Raw genomic sequence first — 14,228 nt, forward strand, 5'->3', positions numbered from 1 at the left:
ATATGTGCAAAAAAATAAGAAATCAGGAAGGGGGCAAATACTTTTTCACAGCACTGTATATACGTGTGTGTGTGTGTGTGTATACAGCTGAAGTTGGAAGTTTACATACACTTAGGTTGGAGTCATTTTAACTTATTTTTCAACCGCTCCACAAATTTCTTGTTAACAAACTATAGTTTTGGCAAGTCTGTTAGGACATCTACTTTGTGCATGACACAAGCAATTTTTCCAACAATTGTTTATAGACAGATTATTTCACTTATAATTCACTGTATCATAATTCCAGTGGGTCAGAGGTTTACATACACTAAGTTGACTGTGCCTTTAAACAGCTTGGAAAATTCCAGAAAATGATGTCATGGCTTTAGAAGCTTCTGATAGGCTAATTGAGTCAATTAGAGGTGTACCTATGGATGTATTTCAAGGCCTACCTTCAAACTCAGTGCCTCTTTGCTTGACATCATGGGAAAATCAAAAGAAATCAGCCAAGACCTCAGAAAAACAATTGTAGACCTCCACAAGTCTGGTTCATCATTGGGAGCAATTTCCAAACGGCTGAAGGTACCACGTTCATCTGTACAAACAATAGTATGCAAGTATAAACACCATTGGACCACACAGCCGTCATACCGCTCAGGAAGAAGACGCATTCTGTCTCCTAGAGATAAACGTACTTTGGTGCGAAAAGTGCAAATCAATCCCAGAACAACAGCAAAGGACCTTGTGAAGATGCTGGAGGAAACCGGTACAAAAGTATCTATATTCACAGTAAAACAAGTCCTATATCGACATAACCTGGAAGGCCACTCAGCAAGGAAGAAGCCACTGCTCCAAAACCTCCATAAAAAAGCCAGACTACGGTTTGCAACTGCACATGGGGACAAAGATCGTACTTTTTGGAGAAATGTCCTCTGGTCTGATGAAACAAAAATAAAACTGTTTGGCCGTAATGACCAGCATTATGTTTGGAGGAAAAAGGGGGATGCTTGCAAGACGGAGAACATCATCCCAACCGTGAAGCACGGGGGTGGCAGCATCATGTTGTGGGGGTGCTCTGCTGCAGGAGAGACTGGTGCACTTCACAAAATGGATCTCATCATGAGGAAGAAAAATGATGTGGATATATTGAAGCAACATGTCAGGAAGTTACAGCTTGGTTGCAAATGGGTCTTCCAAATGGACAATGACCCCAAGCAAACTTCCAAAGTTGAGGCAAAATGGCTTCAGGACAACAAATTCAAGGCATTGGGAGTGGCCATCACAAAGCCCTGACCTCAATCCCAGAGGACATTTTTGGGCAGAACTGAAAAGGCGTGTGCTGGCAAGGAGGCCTTCAAACCTGACTCAGTTACACCAGCTCTGTCAGGAGGAATGGGCCACAATTCACCCAACCTATTGTGGGAAGCTTGTGGAAGGCTACACGAAACGTTTGACCGAAGTTTACCAATTTAATGGCAATGCTACCAAATACTAATTGAGTGTATGTAAACTTCTGACCCACTGGGAATGTGATGAAAGAAATAAAAGCTGAAATAATTTTATTCTGACATTTCACATTCTTAAAATAAAGTGGTGATCCTAACTGACCTAAGACAGGGAATTTTTACTAGGATTAAATGTCAGGAATTGTGAAAAACTGAGTGTAAATGTATTTAGCTAAGGTGTATGTAAACTTTCGACTTCAACTGTATGTATGCATGCAAAACCCAGACAAAATATAAGTGTGTGTATATATATATTTATTTATTTATTTAGCACCTGTTCAACTCCAGACATCCTGTGTGATGCTCATTCACGCTGGGACTGGGGCTGTTTTGTTCCTGTCTTCCTCAGAGCAGGCAGCCTGTTTGAAGCCAGTAACCCTCTTTAGCTCCTAAGCAAGTTGCTGTATTAGTAAGGCCTGCAGCTGGCAGGAACGTTTGGGGAAAATATTAAGCCCCTGTGCGTGTTTAGGAAATGTGAGGCAGTGATCTCATTTTCTAAGATATAGCCTGGAGCTGTTAATGTGAGAGAAAAGGGGGAGGTGTGTGAGAAATGAGTTAGGTTTATAATCAGCCAACCAACCGTGACCCTGTTCCCTGCCGCTCGGCATCCTGGGGGAAATATCATATCAGACTTTGGTCCGCCTGCTGAGATGGTCAGGGGGAGGAGTCTTTTATTCCTTTTTTATTGTTATTCTTTTTTTTATCCCCTTATGTTTATTTTGTAGTAAATATGGAAGTTTTGATTTGATTAGATTTTTTATGTGAAGCACATTGTGTTGCATTCTGTCTGAAATGTGCTGTATAAATACAGCTTGATTTGATTTGACTCCATAAACAGACAGACTGAAGTTTCAAATGGCATGGGGCAGTGTTGCCCCTCTCTCGGTTAGTATCTTGGATCAAGATTATTCTTAATTATTCGATGCTATAGGCCAATACAATGATCTGCTTACAACAACCAGTCAGACAACAGAGTGAGGTCCCTGGCAGTGCAGAGGCCCGTGTAAACGGCGCTCCTCTCTTCGGATTGGTCCATAGCCTGTAAGAGGAGAGTGCCCTCTGACCTATTGCAGGCTGGAGCTGGCCCTGAGAGAAATGGAACCCGCTGATCCTACTGCAGTCTTCCTATCATTAAAATGTAAAGCCACGTTCCATCTCAGCACTGGGAGATTGTTTTACTTAGTCCATGTCCTTGAAAAGGCTCATTCAAAGCTGAATAGAAAGAAACTCCCCACATGTGTCTTTTCCACATCTATTTTGTAGCCAATATTATAACCAATGAAATGGGCTTCTTCCGTCAGCACATCGTAAACCAAAGTACATTGAACGTCTGCCTGGCCTGTTTCTGTGCCAAAGAGCTGAATTTGAAGACTGTTGGCTTGAATATTTGATAGTCAACAGGAAGAAATGTTCTATTGCTGCATTGATATTCCTCTCAGTACTTTCCGCAGCAGCTAAATGACTGACCGCTGTTGTAATGACCCCTTCTGTCCTTCTTTACTGACAGTCCCATTTAGACTTCTGTTATCCCTCTGGACTATTGGAACTGGAGGAGAGCTTAGCAATGATCTTCACTGGCAGCATGACATTGAACACATTCTCAAGCCCTGCACCTGCAGTTCCCCTGCTCCACTTCTGACACTTAGAGGCACAGGCTCATATGACTGGAAATGCTAAGTGGATTATGTTGCTTTTAGAATTCAAGTCACTGTGTGTGCAGCGGATTGGGCTCGGGGGACCTCTGTCTAGACTGGGCCCGGGGGACCTCTGTTGGTGACAGCAGCACAGAGACCCACTTTCTCTCTGATGGAACCCTCTCTGGAAACCTCCGTTCCTCAGACCCAGTACCCAGTCCATTTTGGCTCGCTCTCTTTCGTTCTCGCTCGTTCTCTTTCGCGCTCGCTAATATATTGTCTATGTTCTGTTGCAGAGGGAGATGAAGGAGCAGCTGGCCACTCTGCAGGACAGTGAGAAGGGACACACAGAGGCCCTGCAGCTACTGCAGAGACTACTCACTGAGACCAAGGTAACACACTAAGCACTACTCACTGAGACCAAGGTAGCACACTAAGCACTACTCACTGAGACCAAGGTAGCACACTAAGCACTACTCACTGAGACCAAGGTAGCACACTAAGCACTACTCACTGAGACCAAGGTAGCACACTAAGCACTACTCACTGAGACCAAGGTAGCACACTAAGCACTACTCACTGAGACCAAGGTAGAACACTAAGCACTACTCACTGAGACCAAGGTAGCACACTAAGCACTACTCACTGAGACCAAGGTAGCACACTAAGCACTACTCACTGAGACCAAGGTAGCACACCAAGCACGGACATTCACTTAGACCAAGGTAACTTAGAGTCTTTTTACCCATTAGAGACCAAGTTAATGGTCGAGTGGTTTCTGTCTGTCTCTCATCCCATCTCTGTCACCCTCCACCTGTCTGTACTGAACTGATTGGTTTATTGAGCATCTCTTTAATCTATACACCTTGTTTTAATCAGAGGAGTAAGAGCAGCCACTCAATACAACAGATATTCCTCAGTCACCTTTTCTGTCTCATCTCTTCCCCCTTTGATGACTTCACAAAGGCAGGGCTGTCTGACAGAGTGGAAGGGTGTCGTTCTTTCTGCTGTTTACATGCTGGCTGTTCCCTGGCACGCCAGCCCAGCCAGCGCCCTCCCGTCTTCCTGTCCTGTCCGCAGGACTTTACTTTAACCTGGCTCTGGCCCAGAGAGGCAGACCTGCCATCCTGCCATCACCTTCAGCTGACTGCCTGTTGGAGCTCTTCTAGCCCTCCATTAGAAATCAGCCCATCTCATTAGGTTTGCATCCATTTGTCCGAAGAAATGTGCGTTGCCTGGAAAAGGCCCATAGGGGAACTAAATCGATCTCCCTGCCTCTCCAATACATTTAGGTTGATGACAATGAAATGCTCTGTTTTCCTGCTCTTCCTGCTTGACCACACACAGAAACCAAAGAAGAATTGATTTGTAGGATCTGATCAAAGCACCCACAAATGATGTTATGTAATCCTGAAACGCGAGACTGCCCACCTCAAACACCCATAATCCTCTCTACCCCTCTCTCCCAGGCAACATGAAGGTGTTGAAACTGAAACTTTGAGCAGGGTGGTGTGAGGCTGCCATTACCCTTGTTTTGGTATGACCGAAATGTCCCCTAACACTGCTGTTTGTCACTTAATTGGTTTATATTGGTTCTGGTGCTCTAGTTTAGTTCCAGTCCTGGGCCCATGTGTTTAGGGGCATCCCCTTCCCTGTCTGAAGAGCAGACATGGTGTCTGATTCTCTGGCCATGGGGGTTTGTCTGATTTAACGTGCTGCTTCTCTGAGACCCAGCCTGGAGAAGACTGGCACATGGTTACTGCATTGCTGCAGGCCTCATCAGTCCTGTCCTCCTCTCACTGTCACACTCACATCCCACTCCTGCCCTGCTCTGTATTGGAGATAAATGATCTTAATAGGCTTAAAGTTCCCAGCAGCGCAGGGGGAATGCTACTAGGTTCCTACAGGAACAGGCATGCTGCTGGAGGGAAATTGATTTATGGCAGGCAGTAGCAATAAAACCCAGATTCTGATGCTGCTCCCTGGTGCTCCCTGTGATGGAGAGGAGTAGAAACTACTAGAACAGAGTGAATGTTTTCTTTGTACAGCCAGACAGAAGCCCTGTGTGAGAAGCTGCTCCCTCCAGTTGTTACTGGACTGAGCCTCTTGGATCTCCTCTCTTTGTTCTGTCTCTGCTGCTACTGTTGCTGTTAGCATTGGAGATGATTCATTTCCTCTTCAAGTCCAGCGCCCTCCTTGATTTCCCCACGACTACAAATCAATTCACCCCACTCTCTCCTCTCCTCAGCTTCCGCTCCTTTTTCCCTCATCAACAGCACTGCTCTTCCCATAACAGCATCCTTTTCACTGACTATCTGCTGGCCTTGTACATGTTGCCTTCTGTCCCCAGCCGACCCCACAGCATCAGCCTTTTAAACATGCTCTCTATCTCACAAGCAGTACCACTATTAAAACAGCACAATGTGACTAACTGTGCTCTAGGGCCTCTTCCACTGTCCCAACCTTCCAGTGAGGCTGAGCTTTGCCCTATTCTACTCCTAATGCTCTCTGTATAGGCTGTTCTTATGATGGCACATTTTGTATTGATTTAATGTTGGATGATCTATAACAGCAGATGGGGATTGTCCCTAGAAGCCCTGCCTTTGACTATTCGATTTTTTTCAGTCAATGAATTTACATAGTAGTTAGGTGCTAAAAAGGTTTTTATAAACCAAGTGGTTCGAGCCCTGAATGCTGATTGGCTGAAGGCTGTGGTATATCAGACTGTATACCACAGGTATGACAAAAAAAATGTTTTACTGTTCTAATTACCATGGTTACCAGTTTATAATAACAATAAGGCACCTCAGGGGTTTGTAGTATATGACCAATATACAACAGCTAAGGGCTGTATCCAGGCACTCTGCGTTGCGTCGTACATAAGAACAGTCCACAGCCGTGGTATATTAGCCATATACCACACCCCTTCTTGTGCCTTATTGTTTAAGTAAGCCATGGGGTTACTGAATCTTGTCAAGTGGCAGGCAGTAGCTTAAGAGTGCAGAGGCAGAGTGACAGAGGCACTTGATTAGACATAAGTTTTCTATTTAAGCAATAAGGCCCGAGGGGGTGTGGTATATGGCCAATAAACCACATCTAAGGGCTGTTCTTATGCACGACGCAACGTGGAGTGCCTGGATACAGCCCTTAGCCGTAGTATATTGGCCATATACCACCAGCCCCCGAGGTGCCTTATTGATATTATAAACTGGTTACCAATGTAATTAGAGCAGTAAAAATACATGTTTTGTCATACCCGTGGTATACAAATATACCACGGCTGTCAGCCAATCAGCATTCAGGGCTCAAACCCCCCAGTTGTTAAGATGGCGCCGAAGATGATGGCTGCCGTTGTACATGCACGTAACCAGTTGTGCAATTTGATCTTTTTTTCCTTTTTTTAAAAACCTATTTTGTACATAATGTTGCTGCTACCGTCTCTTATGACCGAAAATAACTTCTGGACATCAGAACTGGGATTACTCACCACAAACTGGAAGACGCTTTTTCCTTTAACGAGTCCGATGAGAAAGATGTACTGCTCTCCCGGGAACAGGCCCAGATCCCCGTCATTTGCGTGAAGAAAAGCCGGAGGAAAAGAGGAAGCAGATCAGGCTGCCTTTTGAGAATCTGTAGGAGAGACAGAACTCCCACTGCCATCAATTCTACTTGCTAACATGCAATCATTGGAAAATAAAATTGGTCATGGCTCACATCAACAGCATCCTCCCGGACACCCTAGACCCGCTCCAATTTGCATACCGCCCCAACAGATCCACAGATGACGCAATCTCTATTGCACTCCACATTGCCCTTTCTCACCTGGACAAAATTAACACCTATGTGGGAATGCTGTTCATTGACTACAGCTCAGTGTTCAACACCATAGTGCCCACAAAGCTCATCACTAAGCTAAGGACCCTGGGACTAAACACCTCCCTCTGCAACTGGATCCTGGACTTCCTGATGGGCCGCCCCCAGGTGGTAAGGGTAGGCAACAACACGTCTTCCATGTTGATCCTAAACACTGGGGCCCCTCAGGGGTGTTTACTTAGTTCCCTCTTGTACTCGCTGTTCACCCACGACTGTGTGGCCAAACACGACTCCAACACCATTAAGTTTGCTGACGACACAACAGTCTGATCACCGACAACGATTTGACAGCCTATAAGGAGGAGGTCAGAGAACTGGCAGTGTGGTGCCAGGAAACCACCTCTCCCTCAATGTGAGCAAGACAAAGGAGTTGATCGTGGACTACAGGAAAAGGCGGGCCGAACAGGCCCCATTAACATCAAGGGGCTGTAGTTGAGCAGGTCGAGAGTTCCAAGTTTCTTGGTGTCCACATCACCAACAATCTATCGTGGTCCAAACACACCAAGGCAGTCGTGAAGAGGGCACGACAAAACCTTTTCCCTCTCAGGAGACTGAAAAGATTTAGCATGGGTCCCCAGTTCCTAAAAAGGTTCTACAGCTGCATCATCGAGAGCATCCTGACCGGTTGCATCACCGCGTGGCATGGCAACTGCTCGGTATCTGACCGTAAGGCACGACAGAGGGTAGTGCGAACGGCCCAGTACATCACTGGGGCCAAGCTTCCTGCCATCCAGGACCTATATAATAGGCGGTGTCAGAGGAAAGCCCATAAAAGTCATAGACTGTTTTTTCTGCTACCGCATGGCAAGTGGTACCGGAGCGCCAAGTCTACGACCAAAAGGCTCCTTAAAAGCTTCTACCCCCCAAGCCATAAGACTGCTGAACAATGAATGGCCACCGGACTTTTACATTGACCCCCCCCACATTTGTTTTGTACACTGCTGCTACTTGCTGTTTATTATCTATGCATAGTCACTTCACCCCAACCTTCATGTACAAATGACCTCTAACCTGTATCCCCGCACACTGACTCGGTACCGGTACCCCCTGCATATAGCCTTGTTATTGTGTTTTATTATTTTTACTTTCGTTTATTTGGTAAATATTTTCTTAACCAACACTTCAAGAAGAGTTAAGGGCTTGTAAGTTAGCATTTCACGGTAAGGTCTACACTTTTATTCGGCGCATGTGACAAATAGTTAGATTCGATTTTTGATTTGATAATGTTTAATGGTTGTAGCATAACCTGCACTTTCATTGTAAATAAATAACCTCTCATCCCCCTCTTCTCTTTCTCATCTCTCTCTCTTGTCCCCGTCTCCTCTCGCCCTCTCTCTCTTTCCAGTCGTCGGCCAAGGGCCTTCGTGCGACCATCGGCGAGGTGTTTGAGCATCTACAGCGGTTTCTGCGCGAGCGCCAGAAGGCCATGTTAGAGGAGCTGGAGACTGACACGGCGCGCACGCTCTCCGACATCGAGCACAAGATCCAGCGCTTCAGCCAGCAGCTGCGTGACGTCAAGGAGGGCATCGGCATCCTGCAGGAGCGCCTCAACGAGCCGGGACGCCATGACTTCCTGGAGGGTGTTGCCCTCACCTCCGAGAGGTGCTCTGCTTACTGTCTGACTGACCATGGATCAGCTCTTCTTCCAAACAGCCACAGTCCTAAACTTTTGTAAGATAGTACGCTGTCTGAGGTTATGTTATACTACCCTCCTAACATAACACCATCCCCTGAATGTAATCCATTCTGCTCATCGTCAGGATAGTGATATTGATATCTTGGAGTGAAAGTGCAGAGTTAGGCAATGAGTCTTATCCCGGGTCTCTGACAGATAGCTTAACAGGCCAGATATACAGGGCTCATTATTTGAAATCTGTGAAAGAGTGAGCTCCGGGGGATAGAGTTGAAGTATTTAAGATCTTAGAGGGATTGATAAGGTGAACTGAGGAAGTTGTTGCATCAGTAGGCGTTCTAACAACCAGTCCAGAGGGCATTGACAGGAATGAGTGAAGAATGAACTGATGTACAGGTTCGCCATCTCACATTTTCCAATACTTCTTTGTAACTTTGTGAGAACAGGCTTGACAAGGTTGTGGTTTCTCCTCAGGCTAACAGTCACTTAAATGCACAGCAGGTGAATGGTTAGCCTTGCCTCACCAAACACCCTGTTCTTTTCTTCTTTTTTTTTCAATGTTCCTCAAGATGATCAGTGTTTAGCTGTGCAGCCCTAGCTTTCCCAGGCAGGGTTGAGAAGGGCTTCAAAGTGGTGAAAATAGTAAGGTAACGATTCACAGATGCACTTGTATCTTAAACATGTGGACCCCAATCCAATCCAAATTTAGTATGCGTCAGTCAGAAAATCTACAGTTGAAGTCGGAAGTTTATGTAAACTTAGGTTGGAGTTATTAAAACTCATTTGTCAACCACTCCACAAATTTCTTGTTAACAAACTATAGTTTTGGCAAGTTGGTTAGGACATCTACTTTGTGCATGACACAAGTAATTTTTCCAACAATTGTTTACAGACAGATTATTTCACTTATAATTCACTGTATCATAATTCCAGTGGGTCAGAAGTTTACATACACTAAGTTGACTGTGCTTTTAAAAAGCTTGGAAAATTCCATAAAATTGTGTCATGGCTTTAGAAGCTTCTGATAGGCTAATTTACATAATTTGAGTCAATTTGAGGTGTACCTGTGGATATATTTTAAGGCCTACCTTCAAACTCTTGCGTCTTTGCTTCACATTACGGGAAAATCAAAAGAAATCAGCCAAGACCTCAGAAAAACAATTGTAGACCTCCACAAGTCTGGTTCATCCTTGGGAGCAATTTCCAAACGCCTGAAGGTCCCACGTTCATCTGTACAAACAATAGTACGCAAGTATAAACACCATGGGACCACCCAGCTGTCATACCGCTCAGGAAGGAGACGCGTTTTGTCTCCTAGAGATGAATGTACTTTGGTGCAAAAAGTGCAAATCAATCCCAGAACAACAGCAAAGGACCTTGTGAAGATGCTGGAGGAAACCGGTACAAAAAGTATCTATATCCACAGTAAAATGAGTCCTATATCGACATAACCTGAAAGGCCGCTCAGCAAGGAAGATGCCAAACTGCCATAAAAAAGTCAGACTACGGTTTGCAACTGCACATGGGGACAAAGATTGTACTTTTTGGAGAAATGTCCTCTGGTCTGATGAAACAAAAATAGAACTGTTAGGCCATAATGACCATCGTTATGTTTGGAGGAAAAATGGGAATGCTTGCAAGCCAAAGAATACCATCCCAACCGTGAAGCACGGGGGTGGCTGCTGGTGGCAGCATCATGTTGTGGGGGTGCTTTGCTGCAGGAGGGACTGGTGCACTTCGCAAAATAGATGGCATCATGAGGAAGAAAAAGTATGTGGATATATTGAAGCGACATCTCAAGACATCAGTCAGGAAGTTAAAGCTTGGTCGCAAATGGGTCTTCCAAATGGACAATGACACCAAGCATACTTCCAAAGTTGTGGCAAAATGGCTCAAGGACAACAAAGTCAAGGTGTTGGAGTGGCCATCACAAAGTCCTGACCTCAATCCCATAGACAATTTGTGGGCAGAACTGAAAAGTGTGTGCAAGCAAGGAGGCCTACAAACCTGATTCAGTTACACCAGCTCTGTCAGGAGGAATGGGCCAAAATTCACCCAACGTATTGTGGGAAGCTTGTGGAAGGCTACACGAAACGTTTGACCCAAGTTAAACAATTTAAAGGCAATGCTACCAAATACTAATTGAGTGTATGTAAACTTCTGACCCACTGGGAATGTGATGAAAGAAATAAAAGCTGAAATACATCATTCTCTCTACTATTATTCTGACATTTCACATTCTTAAAATAAAGTGGTGATCCTAACTGAACTAAAACAGGGATTTTCACTGAGATTAAATGTCAGGAATTGTGAAAAACTGAGTTTAAATGTATTTGGCTAAGGTGTATGTAAACTTCCGACTTCAACTGTATATAGTACACAGTACATACATACACACACGTCAGCTCCTACAGATCCAGTTCAGGGAAGACCAGCTCATGAGCTCCATCAGCAGCAGACTTTAATTTACAATGGAAAATGGTGTTTATGCAACATATGTTAGTGCTTTGAATCACATTGAACTGAATCGCATTGATTCGTAATCTAATCGGACTGAAAGCTATTGTTCCTGTATCGGAGCCCAGGCATCTAGATGCATATCGAATCTTATTGAAAGGGAATGATGCACATCCCTAGTGGGAAAACCACCTCTTCCTGCCTGAGGCCAAGGTTACATGTGGGAGTGATGAGAATGACTAATGTGGGGGTTGACACAGTAATAGCATTACAGCTGACCCCCCCCCCACCCATGTCAATCTACACTGCTGTAGAACATTAAGCCTTGGGGAATCCAGAGTCTGACGGATAACAACAGAGAAAATGGTGCAGTTACTGGAGACGTCTCACAGAGGGCGCAAAGACGCCTACTGGAGACGTCTCACAGAGGGCGCAAAGACGCCTACTGGAGACGTCTCACAGAGGGCGCAAAGACGCCTACTGGAGACGTCTCACAGAGGGCGCAAAGACGCTTACTGGAGACGTCTCACAGAGGGCGCAAAGACGCCTACTGGAGACGTCTCACAGAGGGCGCAAAGACGCTTACTGGAGACGTCTCACAGAGGGCGCAAAGACGCCTACTGGAGACGTCTCACAGAGGGCGCAAAGACGCCTACTGGAGACGTCTCACAGAGGGCGCAAAGACGCCTACTGGAGACGTCTCACAGAGGGCGCAAAGACGCCTACTGGAGACGTCTCACAGAGGGCGCAAAGACGCTTACTGGAGACGTCTCACAGAGGGCGCAAAGACGCCTACTGGAGACGTCTCACAGAGGGCGCAAAGACGCTTACTGGAGACGTCTCACAGAGGGCGCAAAGACGCCTACTGGAGACGTCTCACAGAGGGCGCAAAGACGCTTACTGGAGACGTCTCACAGAGGGCGCAAAGACGCCTACTGGAGACGTCTCACAGAGGGCGCAAAGACGCCTACTGGAGACGTCTCACAGAGGGCGCAAAGACGCCTACTGGAGACGTCTCACAGAGGGCGCAAAGACGCCTACTGGAGACGTCTCACAGAGGGCGCAAAGACGCCTACTGGAGACGTCTCACAGAGGGCGCAAAGACGCTTACTGGAGACGTCTCACAGAGGGCGCAAAGACGCCTACTGGAGACGTCTCACAGAGGGCGCAAAGACGCCTACTGGAGACGTCTCACAGAGGGCGCAAAGACGCCTACTGGAGACGTCTCACAGAGGGCGCAAAGACGCCTACTGGAGACGTCTCACAGAGGGCGCAAAGACGCCTACTGGAGACGTCTCACAGAGGGCGCAAAGACGCCTACTGGAGACGTCTCACAGAGGGCGCAAAGACGCCTACTGGAGACGTCTCACAGAGGGCGCAAAGACGCCTACTGGAGACGTCTCACAGAGGGCGCAAAGACGCCTACTGGAGACGTCTCACAGAGGGCGCAAAGACGCCTACTGGAGACGTCTCACAGAGGGCGCAAAGACGCCTACTGGAGACGTCTCACAGAGGGCGCAAAGACGCCTACTGGAGACGTCTCACAGAGGGCGCAAAGACGCCTACTGGAGACGTCTCACAGAGGGCGCAAAGACGCCTACTGGAGACGTCTCACAGAGGGCGCAAAGAGATGTGAATGTAAGAGTAGATTATTGACAATGACATTGATCGTCCTTCTCCCCCCACAGGATAAAAGGAAAGATACATGAGACCAATTTAACATATGAAGATTTCCCGACCTCCAAGTACATGGGGCCCCTGCAGTACACAATATGGAAGTCTCTATTTCAGGATATTTCACCAGGTATGCACCACCTATGGTTACCGTTAACCCTCACCCAATTAAACTGTGTAACAGCATGGGCTTCAACAGGAGCCTCTTATGAATTGTTAGATACTCCCGAATACCTCAACACGTCCATCAGTAATGATACAAATTGTTGTCTTCCACCATGGAAGGGTAGCATAGATTGAGGTTTAAATTGGGCTTTAAATTGATGCCTTATACGGAACAAGGAAATAATAGTAACCTTGGGAACAGACTCACACAGTGGGAGCTAATCCTGCATTAAAATAGATGGAATGCTTGAGCTTTAGGAACTGCGTGATGAGAAAATGGTGGCTGGAGGGTTGAGATGCCCTTCTCTGTTAGGAGAGCTGATGATGAGCTATTCTCTCTCCTCTTCTCCCACTCTCCTCATATTCTCCCTAAGCCCCCAGCCATCACTCACTCTTAGAGAAGGTTATTTAAAATAATGCACCAAGGAATATTTCAGTCCTTCAATAGATTCACCCATTTTGGCCTGTAGCTGCTGAGAAGGCAGGGTGGTTTCTTGGCCTCCCTTGACTGCGTGCCAAATGGAACAATCGGTTCCAATCCATCACCACTGGCTGCCACAGTGACAGCACAACGCCTTTCGATCCCATCAGATGATAGTTTAGGGGAATAATAAGTCTCTTCTCTCAAACCCGTGCCTTTTTTTAATCTATGTTCCCAATTAGAAAAATAGCATGTGTGTGTCTGAGTGTGAGAGAGAGGGGGTATGAATGCATTTGTTTGTATGTGTGCAAGAGAGAGTGGCATTGTAATGGATTGATTGAAACACACTGCCTGGCAATGTCATTGTGTAGTAAAGACATTGTCCTGCCTGCTGGCTACTGGCCAGACCTCCTGTTTATACTGTAAGATATAACTACCGAGGAACAAGGGGGAGATTTGGCAAATTCCCCTCTGTCTGTTTTATTCTAAACCACCTCTATGTATGGAAGTGAGTGAGGAGAACAAGCCGCCATTGTTCCTCTAGTTCAGTTTTCCATAATGACTGAAGAAAAAAACTCAAGGTGGTGGAGCAGGCAGGGGTGGAGTGCTACAACCAAACTCACTCCTTAACCCACAGTTAACCCACAGTTAACCCACAGTTAACTACATGTAGCTGGCAGCCCAGCCATGCCAGGCCAACACAGAGTTGTAGACTCTAAGGTCTATCTGCATGACCACCTCCCACCACAGCTCTATTTCCATACCTTTGCATGACACTGAGTATAACATCACACAGTGGTGGCCAAGGTACTTTGAATGTAGGTTAACATGGGGTAAGACCCCCCCCCATTAAGATCAATGTCTAACTGCTGACACAGAAAAGCTGA

At 46.1% G+C, this 14,228-nt stretch overlaps 1 protein-coding gene across 3 annotated transcripts in view; it reads left to right on the forward strand.

The window, feature by feature from the left end:
• Nucleotides 1-14,228, forward strand: part of LOC106565708 (E3 ubiquitin-protein ligase TRIM62) — a 35,181-nt gene that overhangs the window by 16,259 nt on the left and 4,694 nt on the right. For 2 of the 3 annotated variants that reach the window (XM_014133109.3, XM_014133108.3), the window contains exons 3-5: nt 3,415-3,510; nt 8,337-8,662; nt 12,770-12,885. In XM_014133109.3, coding sequence (XP_013988584.1) covers nt 3,415-3,510; nt 8,337-8,662; nt 12,770-12,885 — 538 coding nt within the window. The remainder of the gene's footprint in view (nt 1-3,414; nt 3,511-8,336; nt 8,663-12,769; nt 12,886-14,228) is intronic. The other variant, XM_014133110.3, reaches the window with a different exon arrangement.

This window comes from Salmo salar, chromosome 12, assembly GCF_965601325.2.
Source record: "Salmo salar chromosome 12, fSalSal1, whole genome shotgun sequence".
In the NCBI taxonomy this organism is placed as follows: domain Eukaryota; kingdom Metazoa; phylum Chordata; class Actinopteri; order Salmoniformes; family Salmonidae; genus Salmo; species Salmo salar.